Raw genomic sequence first — 12313 nt, forward strand, 5'->3', positions numbered from 1 at the left:
CTCTTCCTTTTTATGTTAGTTTATGATATTTTTGCTTTTTTAACTAAATCAATCAAATCAATAGTGTAGGAATATGCAGGCCTGTCTCTAAAGTACTGAGAGCTTTAGACAATTTTTTTTTTAATGAAATCTCCTTACATTCCGCAGCTTGAACACTTAGAGAAATATAAAATAGTTCAAAATTTAATTAATTTTTAAAATATCAACATTCAGTAAGATAGTAGGAAATTTTAAAAAAAGTCAAGAAAATGTCTTTTTTATTTCCTTTAGAACTATTATTTAAAGAAAATATTTTTATTTTTACTTCAAAAGTAAGCCATTAAATGTAATAATTTTCTTTATAGAAAATAGTGCAAGAAATTATATAATACTAAATAATGAAGTCTTTTTAAAACAAATAAAGAATTTAATCTCTTTCTAGAAAAAAAACTAATAATGAATTAATGGTTAGAAAATACTATTGATTATGCCCCTTTAACGTTAAGGTTATCAAATATATAATTTGTATATAAATTCTAAAATTGTAGAATAACTATTAATTAAACAAAGGCAAAAAAAAAATCCTATTAAAAGTAACTTTAAAAAATCTTTTAATAGTATATTAAGGAAATATCAAAAAAAAAAAAAGATTCATACCATAAGGGACATAAACAACTATAACTAGGCATTCATATAATAATAGGAGTTAGACAACCGCCTAATTTATCAATACTTAAAACCAACCATACAAAATAAATGATGATAATATATATGGTCCGAGGCTCATATGCTGGAAATAATAAATTCTCAATTCTCAAACAGTGGGCAATAATTTCATTTGCAATTTGTTCAATTACCCTCAAGCTGATTCTTATTAACAAACATAACTAAAAGATGGCGGGTTCTTTTTATTACTACAAAGTAAAATAGTTTGCTATTTTCTTCCTAACTCGAAATTAATAGAACTAAGATGGTTTGTTTCCTTAATAAGTCAATAAACTATGATGTGTTATTTAAGAACAATAAATAATTCTTTACAAGATTTAAATAAATTAATTATATCATCTCACTAATTAATTGATACAAAATTATATTTTTATTTAAAATAAAAAAATTTAAAATATGTAATATTACTCAAAAGATTTCAGTCCTTGCAACTAGAATTACTCTCCCCACATAAATGAGTATGTAAATACATACCATGTTATTAAATGTTGTACGGATACCAAGGAACATCGAACATGCCCCTAATTTGTGATTTGAATAAAAATAAAGGACTCAGATGTTATTACCTCTTACATTATTACCAAAGACCCACAAAAAAAAAAAAAAAAAGGAGCGTGTAATGGATTGCTTAATAGCTAAGTACCAAAGAAACGTCTGAGTTGTAAATTCCAGAGACAGAGAGGGTTATAAAAGACGAATCGATGCAGGGAAGAAGCAGAAAAAACTTGTTATCATCAGCTGTCATTTTGTGGATTCTGATAATCGAAATGGCGGAGACGACGGCACCACCACAAGCTGAATCGGCGGTTCAGATCGTTTACACGGAGAGGCCACAGGACGAGGAGCCCGAGTCCTTCCACCTCCGTATCCTCTCCTCCGTCCTCGGCAGGTTTGTTTTTTATTTAATTCAATCGCATTTTGATTTGAATCGGTTCGGTTCGTTGGCAATTTGGTAATAATTGTTTGCTTTTAACGGTGTTTCGTTTGGTTCTTCGATCTGTATGCAGTGAGGAGGCTGCAAAGGATGCTCTGTTGTACAGTTATAAGACGGCTGCCAGTGGATTCTCGGCTAAGCTTACTCCTCAGCAAGTTGATGAGATTTCCAGTAAGGATTTTCCTTTTTTTTTTTAAATTTTATTTGGGGTGAAATTATTGGTTTTTTAATTGTGGAATTCTTGTAACATTGCATTGATCACCCTTTAGATTTGGCTAAAATACCGGTAACCCTATTTAGTTTGATAGCAATATTTTTATTGATGAAACAAAGTGGTGAATATGATTGTGGATGGATATGAGTATTATTAGCATTGTTGGTTATAATATCCCAGACTCTGTGCTCTGGGTTGATGCAAAATGATGTTGGTTTGGATCAAAGTTATCTTGTCTACTTTTTCTTAGAGCCTAGCAGTGATCTGAAATGACAAGCCTTTTATCTATAGACCATATCTGCTGTTCTCCTAAGTTCGAGCAGATAGTTCTTGGTGTATGTGCTAGTTCTATGTGTTAAACACGCAGATAAGATTTTGCTTCCGCAATGTCATAATGAATGTATCAAATCTGCTTTCTTTCTCTTACTGACAAATAGCCTACGTAACATTGGTAAAGATCTTTGGGTTAATCCTACTAAATTGCACTGATACCATGTTAATTGAAATGTCATAGAATGCCTCGCTTTCATGGTTGTCCCTAGAATGTTTCTCCGGAATCTATGGATTTTGGCACATTGACTGAGTTCTCAAGGCCTTTTCTTCTTGTCTTATACTTGGGGTTTATTTAATTTCTTCTTGTTGTTGTTATTAGTATTATACGATGAGGGTATAACTTTAATTTTGACATCTGTCTTTTGTGGCAGAACAACCCGGTGTTCTTCAAGTTGTTCCGAGCAGGACACTTCAGCTTCATTCCGGACATGGGAAGCTGCACTAGGAGCATGCTAAAATCATTATAAGCACCCAAGGCCAATATGTATCACTATCAGACAGTGAACTTTCCTTCTGTATAAAACAGCTATGTACTCATGATACAGTGTTTGACGAGTGCATAACCTAAATAATCTTCCAAATAAATTATATATATATATATGCAGACATCTTTATTAATATTTGTACATGATATTATACTATATTCCTGCGCCTTTTTTGTGGTGTTTTTAAAAGTGCAAAGATCAAATGTCTATCGAGTAAATCGATCATGATATCTATATAGCACATCGATTTTATTTTTTATTTTATAAAATGGCTATTCTACTGCTGTTTAAATAAAAATAAAAAATTTAGCCACTAAGAAATAATAAAACAATAATTTTTATCATGTCGATACAATGACACGATACCAAAAATTGCACGCATTGTTTTGATGACAGTTGGCACTTGGCAGGATGCATTATTTGAGGGAACTTTTTTTGTGAGGTGGGAACCCAAAAATAGTAGTTGAATGATGTGAAAAAGGTGGCATGCATTAACGCAATATCAGCCAAGAATGGAGCAAATGGAGTTGTTTTCATGTCATTCTCTATTGCTACTTGCCATCTTTATCTGAGCTTTTTCTTGATCTTTCCTCAGAGGAAATGAAAAGTTTTCAAAATTCACTTCTGCCAAAAGAATTGTCCTTCAACTTTTTTGCTGGGAGACATGCGTCATGGTCACAGTTTCACACGATAGCAAGTGGTTCTATTCGATGATCCCAGTCTGTTTAATAGTACATGTAACGTGATCACATATACGCATAACTTAAAAAAAAAATGAAATCAAATTTGAACTTCTTTTCAACCTCTCAAGTTACTTCTGTTATGCATATGCTCTGTTCTTTTAGAGCTTTCGTAAACATAAGTCTAACATGGAAATTTCGACAGACAGTTATTTGAACCTCTTTCAGACCCCAAAAGTAACTTTTGTTATGCGATATGCTCTGTTTTTTTCCAGGAGCTCTTAAAGCTTCTCTGTTTGTGTGCGCTTCATTCAAATGCGCAGTCTTTCTTGGGAAATAAAATTTTTCCTCTGTCATTCTTTACACAGAGTCAAAATACAATTCCCAAGTACAACACAATAACAATGTTTATTCCATTTCATGGCTTGGCTTATTGACTATTGAATCTTCATTACTTGGTTAATGTTATAGCAAATCTCTCTTTTCGAATTTTTTTTTCCTTTTATTAATGTGCAAGTGGACACCTACGTTCTACCCTTAATCTATCTTAAAGACTTCAAACTTCTTTTCTCTCTTTATGCCACATAAAGATGGATTATTAATTTAATGATTCACATGTTACGATTAACGAATCTCATTTTATGTATCAGTTATCATTTTCATATTTTCAGCGTTCAGTGTGCTCATCCAAATATATCTCATGCATGTATATATATGCACGACTTGCTAATAAAGAAGACGATAATTAATACATCCTTAATTAAAAGGCCTGATTTTATTGGTTGGCTGTACTGACACATGCACTGATGCACTTGGTGTATTTAAAAAACAAATACTAAATATGTGAAATTATTTGCATAAAATAGGGGAAAGAAAATAAGAAAAAGACAGTTAGCAACGTGAGGTGGAGCCTACGCTATCCTACAATTGACTAAAAATAAGTCGATGCAATGACGATGTTGTTGTAAGTGAAAAATAGATGATTTTTATTATATTTATTATGAACAGAAAATCCAAATGACATTCTTCTCTGAGCCCCCACTGTGATCTTCCCAAATTTCTCTCTTACTATTTTTCTTTTCACCGAATCAACACCTTTTGTGTTTTTCAACTCTTGGATTCACAAAAAACAAACAAACAAACAAATCCCATCTGGGATATTTACAATTTTGAAAGAAAAAAAAAAAAATGAAGAAGCAGAGTTCAGGATCAGGCTCAACAAAGCCAGCAAACACAGTTTTGCCTTATCAAACGCCAAGACTAAGGGACCATTATTTGCTTGGGAAGAAACTAGGACAAGGGCAATTCGGAACCACTTATTTGTGCATACATAAGACAACAAACGCTCATTTTGCATGCAAATCAATACCAAAGAGGAAGCTTTTGTGCCGTGAGGATTACGATGATGTGTGGAGGGAGATTCAGATCATGCATCATTTGTCTGAGCATCCAAACGTGGTGCAAATCAAAGGGACGTATGAGGATTCTGTGTTTGTGCATTTGGTGATGGAATTGTGTGCTGGTGGTGAGCTGTTTGACAGGATTGTGGCAAAGGGTCATTATAGTGAGAGAGAGGCTGCAAAGTTGATAAAGACAATTGTGAGCGTTGTTGAGGGGTGCCATTCTCTTGGGGTTATGCATAGAGATCTTAAGCCTGAGAATTTCTTGTTTGATACCGATGGTGATGATGCCAAGCTTATGGCCACTGATTTTGGCTTGTCTGTCTTCTACAAGCCAGGTTGCCTTTTTTTTTTTTTTTTTCAACTTTCTTTCTTTTTAATAATTTAATTATCTTTTCTGGTTGATCCTTGATTGAAAGTTTGGATATCTTTGTTGATTTGTGTTCTTAATAGCAGAAGTGTAATTTTGGGTTGATATTGTGTTGTCTGTGGTTTGCAAGCCAGGTTAGGTTTTTTGGTTGATCCCTTGATTCAAATTTTGAAGTTTTGTTTCTTTTTGGCCTTGATAGCAGATGTGTAGTCTTTTGTTTCAAAATTGATTGTTCGTTTGTTCTTTTATGTTCTATAAGCATGATTTTTTTACTGATTTTATCTTCATGAAATGCATTTGTTATATTTGGTTGTTTTTGGAGGGAATCTTTTAGCCTTTTTGTTTAATTTGGAGGTATTTGTAAATTGATTACCCTTCTGATCGTTTTGAAGGAGAGAATATTTCTTGTTAATTGTCAAAGTTTTCCGGTTTCTTGTGATTAGATTGACATAATTGTTTGCACTGAAATTTCTGTCAGTTGTTGAATTTGAGAATCCATTTGCAGGTGTTGTGTTGTGAACCAATTAGATATAATTGAAATTTGATGATGATAACCTAGATTCTTGCACAATCTTTTCGAAATCAAAATTATCCACATTTCTTGAGTGCTAATTTTGTTATACTATTTTAAAAAAAAATCTTATTATACATAGTTTGCTTAACCATTGGTAGGGATGAATAGAAAGCTTAAGTCATGAATTAAAGATGTCATTGATCTTTTCCCTTTTAGGCTCAATTTCTGTTTTTGGCTTGTTTAAAAATTTTACATCATTCCAAAAATAGGAGCTTTCTTCATGTTTGTTGAAAAGATAATGCTTTCTGACTCATACTCGTGAGCTGGGAAAAAAATTAAATTTAGGTGTATTTTGGATTCTTTGACTGAAGAAAGCACATCTTTACTCCCAAAACTGAAGCTAAGATCCGGTCGTCAGGTTGCTGGTTCAGGCTTTTGCCTTCAGGCCTATAGACTGATCACGTCTCAGGGGAGGAAAGCACCTGCCTTGGGCGTCTACTTTTGAGTTCATTCACAGGCCAACAAGCTGGTGTTTTTGGTTTCTGGGTGATATTTCGATAAATCTGAATGATTGGTTTTTTTTTTTTTCCCTTTTTCCATCCAGGACAATATCTGTCCGATGTAGTTGGAAGTCCCTATTATGTTGCACCTGAGGTTTTGCTGAAGCATTATGGACCTGAAATTGACGTATGGAGTGCTGGTGTCATTCTATACATCTTATTAAGTGGAGTTCCTCCTTTTTGGGCAGGTATCCATCATGATGAGCATATCCGTCTTCTTTGCATTTCTAGAGTTGCAGGTGTATCATCTATGTTTTAGTTTAGTCTTCAGTTCAATTAACAATTAGTGTATGTTGTTTATCCAATATTTGCAGAAACTGAATCAGGAATCTTCAAACAGATTTTACAAGGCAAATTAGATTTTGAATCTGATCCATGGCCTAGCATATCAGACAGTGCTAAAGATTTGATAAGAAAGATGCTTGAGAGGGATCCAAGGAGAAGAATTTCTGCCCATGAAGTGCTATGTGAGTCATTTCATTCTTATAATACCAAGAAAGCTATTATATTGTTGCTGTAGATGGGTGATCATGACCCATGTCCTAGTGTTGGAAAGCACTCTCATCTATATGAGGACTCAGACAATGTCTTTGAAATATGTATCAGGTCACCCATGGATTGTGGATGACACAGTTGCTCCAGATAAGCCACTGGATTCTGCAGTGTTGTCACGCTTAAAGCACTTTTGTGCAATGAATAAACTCAAGAAGATGGCTCTGCGTGTATGTTTTATCAACTTTTTTATATTTTTTCCCTCTTGCTTATGAACTTGCTTGATCATCCCAGGTTTTCACAATGTCTTTATGCAGCCAATCATATGTATATTTGTGCTTATAGGAATTATTTATTCATTTTTAGCACTGGAAAAATATCTTTACAGGTCATAGCAGAAAGGCTTTCAGAGGAAGAAATTGGGGGTTTGAAAGAACTGTTCAAAATGATTGACACGGATGAGAGTGGGACCATAACATTTGAGGAACTTAAAGTGGGTCTGAAAAGAGTAGGATCTCAATTGATGGAATCTGAAATTAAGGCTCTTATGGACGCGGTAATGTTTAAACATCAATCGAACTTGTGTTTCTCTTGTATTAGTTATATAACGATTACATTGACTCTGTGTGGTACTTTGACAGGCCGATATCGACAACAACGGAACAATAGAATATGGTGAATTCATTGCAGCTACCTTGCACTTAAATAAGATGGAAAGAGAGGAGAACTTAATTGCAGCCTTCTCCTTTTTTGACAGAGATGGTAGTGGTTACATCACCATCGATGAGCTACAACAGGCCTGCAAAGAGTTTGGTCTAGGCGAAGTTCCTCTGGATGAGATTGTCAAAGAAATTGATCAAGACAATGTAAGTCTCTTTAGGTACACTGGAGTTCAGTAATTCTATGTTTGTGCTGATTTTCGTCCATACATGTTTAGTTTGTTTCTCTCTTCCTAGGACTTACCTGCTGTCTCTTAAACATCTATTGAAATGGCATCCGTTCTATTAAAAGACGCCATGATAATATATATATTTTTTTGGATGTGATTCCTGATTGTATTTCTGACTGATATTTTGCAGGATGGGAGAATAGATTATGGGGAGTTTGCCACAATGATGAGACAGAGTGAGGGAGGAGTTGGAAAAAGCAGAACTATGAGAAACAGTTTGAACTTTAATATCGCAGATGCTTTTGGCGTAAAAGATCCAAGCACAGCTGATGACTGAAACCAATCTTCTGTATGGTCAGGGAACAAACATGCATGCTATCACGCCGACACTATCAAGTGCAAAGTCTAGATAGAAGCTTCCTGACATTGATTTTTTTTTTTTGGGGCTCCTTCCTTTCTAATGTTTTGGTTGAATGAACTCCTCTAATGTTCTTTTTAGGTTTGGTGACGAGGTTTCATTGAAACTAATTTCATTTTCATAATGTTGTTTATTAACATCTCATCTTTGATCTGTTCCATTTCCTTACACTGGAAGATCAATGTTACTCGAAACAAAAGCAGGAGTTGTATCTAATGTTATAGTCTCCAATGTAGATATCAACTTCAAGGATTGAGATTTTAGTCACGAGGCCATTCAATTGAGATTGAGATTTTTTTTTTTGTTTTTTTATTTCTTGTTTCTTGTTTCCTAAATGCACACACTTTTTATTTATTTATTTGGTTCTCCCATTCGCTCGACCGCATTTCTCTTCTTTTATACGAATATCGAAACACATATATGCCAAAAAAAATGATATAATAAGCAACTTTAATTCAACCACGTGAATATATATTTGAAAATGAGTCTCTAAGTTACAATAATTGTACCATACATTTCTCATGTGAACCACACAAAATTGTAGGATCCACAATTTGTGTGGTTCACATGAGAGATGTATGTTACAATTATTGTAACTTAGCATTTGCCTATTTGAAAAAATTGGCGTAATAGTACCCCAGTAATATATTCTAGGGAAAAGGACATTCAACCCCCCAACGTTTAGGAAAAGGGATAAAAAATCCCTCAACGTTTCAAAAATGACTTATAATCCACTTTCTGTTAATAAACGCTGTTTGTTTTAATAGTAAATTTATTTTTAATTTTTAATTACTATTATACCCTTATAATAAATATAAATTAATATATTGATTTGAGATGTGTCACAATTAATATTTTTTTTAAACTAAAAATTGAGATATAATTACATTTTTGCCCAAATTATTTACTATAAATTATACCTTTCTAATGATCAAACCTTTCATATGTGATTATTACTAATAAAACGAAATTTGATTAAACCCTTTTTCTTTGAGGAATCAAAACCATATTATTATTGTTAGAAAGGTATAATTTATAGTAAATAATTTAGGCAAAAAAATAATTGTATCTCAATTTTAAGCTTTTAAAAAATTATTAATTGTGATATATCTCAAATTAATATATTATTTTTTTATTATAAGGATATACTAGTAATTAAAAATAAAAAATAAATTTACTGTTAAAACAAACGGTGTTTGTTAACGGAAAGGGAGTTATAAGTCATTTTTAAAAAGTTAAGGGATTTTTTGTCTATTTTTCTGAATGTTGAGAGGTTGAATGTCCTTTTTCCTATATTCTATTTAATACAAGTGGAATTTAAAATAAAATCCAAGATGCGGGGTGAATTGTTATAATAATAATAATAATAATAATAATAATAATTATAATAATAATAATAATTATTATTATTATTATTATTTGAAATCATGAGATATTTAATTAAAACTTTTTATATTTACAGAAAATGAAAATAATGAAATGGGAGAGAAAACGAGAAATATTAAAAATAGAAGGGCAAACTGGTAATTGGAATAAACAGATAGGATAAGTCTGGGTTACAAATTTCACGGACAATACGAGAGAAGAGAACCAAAGCTCACTTAACTAGCGAGTGGCAAGCAAACGCAAAGGCGCCATGGCAGCGGCATCATCTTGTGCAACGCTTGCGCTTTGTTCATCTCTTACCAGTCACTGCAAAATCTCATGCCAAAACCCTAATCCCCATCCTCAGCTTTCTCTTTCGAAATCGAAACTCTGCTCTTTTCCTTCACCAAAACTCTATACAAGACCCACATTTTCGTTCACACACAAATTCTCCCAAACGGAACCGCCGCCCGTTTCAGAACCGGAAGTAGAACCCGAAGCTGCTCTCGAAGCCGAAGCCGAACCCACTACCGAGGTTGTTGAGTCCGCTGCCAAAGAAGAGCCCAAGCGCGAGGAGATTTTTGCTGTCGTTATGGTCAGTGATTAAAATAAAAAATGATTAATTTTTGTGTTTTGTGCATTCATTGATTAATTTTTTGAATTCCCCAGATGCCTGTTTTGATTGTTTTTCATGTTTTTTAATCGTTGTGTATTTAGCCAGGTGGGTTTCATTTTCTGTTGTTTGGTGGTAATTGTTTGATTATAAAGATGGAATTTTCGTTTTGAATCGTAATTTCTGTTGTATAAGTAACAATAGATGTCAGTCATTGCTCTCGTTGAAATAGAAATGTACCTGCATTTTTGCTTACCATTTTCAAGATCAAATGATAGCAATTTCTAGTACTCGCGGAAGCAATTTACTAGTTAGATGCATGGATACTAAGGTTCTTTTAGGTGTCTTTTCTTTTTTTCAGTAAATTTTGGTTTCACTGTGTACATTTTGGTTGGTTTCTAGTAATTTGGGAGAAATGTAGTAGCTATTCGGCCGATATTTTTATTGTTGTTTTTTTGTGTATATCTTTAATTTTCGGAATGTCTTTAGCATCAAATTGGGTAAAATAACTGGCTTTCTAGAATGATATACATTTTGCCTTTGTGGTGCTTCCTGATACAATCTTTTAATTGTTATGTACATTTGTTTTTGCATTTGTTATTTGGGACTGAGCATGTTTATGCATTGGCTGGTTGTGATTCGGTTTTTATTAGATTGGGTCACGCCAATATATTGTCTTTCCTGGGCGATTTATCTACACTCAGAGGCTTAAAGGTGCTAATGTCAATGATAAGGTATGCAATTTCTGTGCTTTTTCTCCTCTACAGTTCCTGATCATTTAAATTCACTCTGCGTGAGTTACTAAAAAAGTTCGTTAAGAGGAGTAAAGTAATGAGAAATGGCAAGCAAATTTCAGTTTGCAGTCACACCAGTTTGGTTATGAGGTTTCATAGTTCGGCTTGGCTTTTGCTGAGAGTATGAATGAGAATGTTTGATTGATTTTTATTTTTTTACCCCCATAATGTTGTTGTCTATCGTGGTTCAAAAACATGCTGAAGGATATTTGAATTTATTTAATTTTATCAATGGCCAAAGATAGTTGGCCATCCAGCTCCTTCAGTGCCTCGTCACAAAGCTGAACAATCAGTTGCATGTTCTTTTCTGCCACTGCTTCAGCATTGACTTCAACACTCTCATTGGTTGTTGATTTCTCCCTTAACTTATATGCTTTTATTCTTATGCAGATTATTTTGAACAAGGTGTTGCTTGTAGGCACAAAAACAACTACCTATATCGGAAAACCTGTGGTCACTAATGCTGCTGTACATGCAGTTGTCGAGGAGCAAGTAATTCTCTTTCTGCTGCAGTTGTGATATATGTCATCTTATATCTCTAACCCCTCTACTCGTGTCTCATTTTATGATATACTTTTCTATAAGCAGGGTTTAAACCCCAAAGTAATTGTCTTCAAGTATAAGAAGAAAAAGAACTATCGGAGGAATATCGGCCACCGACAGGTAAAGGATCTAAGCGAATGAATCTGGCTTCAGATGCAGCCTTAGAAACATTTTGCTTGCACAGAGGCTTTGTTTTTCACCCAAGTTTTCCCTTCTCTCTCATTTTGAACCAATAACAATTTATATGGAACTTATTATCATTCAACAACTTTAGATTGATTTATACCCTGCACACACGTGTCTGCCTCATCTCAGAGGCATTAGGGTCGCTTTCAAAACCCATCATTAGGTAACAAGAACTATTGCATTTGCAATGGTGCTTCACTGAGCACATATTCCTTCCCATTTAAAGGATTGAAGCATATGTGAATAGTTCAAGAGTCATTGCTGGGTACCCTATATTCTTTCCCATGTAAAGGATTGAAGCATATGAATAGTTCAAGAGTCATTGCTAGGTACCACATAAAGCTACGATGTTAGCGACACCACCTCATGCTCAAACAGAAAAATGTCAAGTCATATATGAAATTTGTGAAATACAGTACTCAAGGAAATTAATTTTATATCTGCCTTTCAATTGCTTTGTCCTGTTGTAAAATACCTTGATATTGTTTTGATTACTATGCAGCCAAATACGCGGATAAGGATAACTGGCATCACTGGCTATCAAGACTATCCGGCAGTCACACTTGATTCACTAAAATCTGTTCAATAGGTTCTAGCACTGAAGTCTTTTTCTGCTTTTCATGTATGTGATTTACCTTCCCTAGTTACATGTTCGGATTGAGTTATGCACTTATGGGAATCAATTTTTGTCACATTGACTTGTGAATTCCACCCCTTCAACGTTATTCCTTTCCTGTGTTTGCTGAAACTTCCATTGTAAAGGAATTTCCTCTTTCCTTCTTCCTATTCAAATATAAAATTTCTTTCTTTACCTTGAA

The 12313-nt window shown here is 33.7% G+C and overlaps 3 protein-coding genes across 4 annotated transcripts; all 3 read left to right on the top strand.

The window, feature by feature from the left end:
- Positions 1-1334: 1334 nt before the first annotated feature.
- Positions 1335-2804, top strand: LOC102623536 (subtilisin-like protease SBT3.17). Its single transcript, XM_006473126.4, has 3 exons — positions 1335-1594; positions 1713-1810; positions 2558-2804. Exons 1-3 carry the CDS (start codon positions 1407-1409, stop codon positions 2629-2631), a joined length of 360 nt encoding a protein of 119 aa, XP_006473189.2. The 5' UTR covers positions 1335-1406; the 3' UTR covers positions 2632-2804.
- A 1524-nt stretch (positions 2805-4328) lies between these two features.
- Positions 4329-8293, top strand: LOC102623817 (calcium-dependent protein kinase 11). 2 transcript variants are annotated; one of them, XM_006473128.4, is made up of 8 exons: positions 4329-5089; positions 6240-6383; positions 6510-6662; positions 6802-6917; positions 7076-7243; positions 7329-7362; positions 7445-7553; positions 7767-7916. In XM_006473128.4, exons 1-7 carry the CDS (start codon positions 4540-4542, stop codon positions 7504-7506), a joined length of 1227 nt encoding a protein of 408 aa, XP_006473191.1. In that variant the 5' UTR covers positions 4329-4539; the 3' UTR covers positions 7507-7553; positions 7767-7916. The 2 variants fall into 2 exon arrangements, with proteins under 2 accessions (XP_006473191.1, XP_006473190.1); XM_006473127.4 differs by having other exon boundaries at positions 4332-5089; positions 7329-7553; positions 7767-8293.
- A 1266-nt stretch (positions 8294-9559) lies between these two features.
- Positions 9560-12306, top strand: LOC102624292 (50S ribosomal protein L21, chloroplastic). Its single transcript, XM_006473129.4, has 5 exons — positions 9560-9954; positions 10626-10706; positions 11157-11258; positions 11355-11429; positions 11998-12306. Exons 1-5 carry the CDS (start codon positions 9631-9633, stop codon positions 12082-12084), a joined length of 669 nt encoding a protein of 222 aa, XP_006473192.2. The 5' UTR covers positions 9560-9630; the 3' UTR covers positions 12085-12306.
- The last annotated feature ends 7 nt before the right edge of the window (positions 12307-12313 follow it).

Source organism: Citrus sinensis, chromosome 5 (genome assembly GCF_022201045.2).
Source record: "Citrus sinensis cultivar Valencia sweet orange chromosome 5, DVS_A1.0, whole genome shotgun sequence".
NCBI lineage: Eukaryota > Viridiplantae > Streptophyta > Magnoliopsida > Sapindales > Rutaceae > Citrus > Citrus sinensis.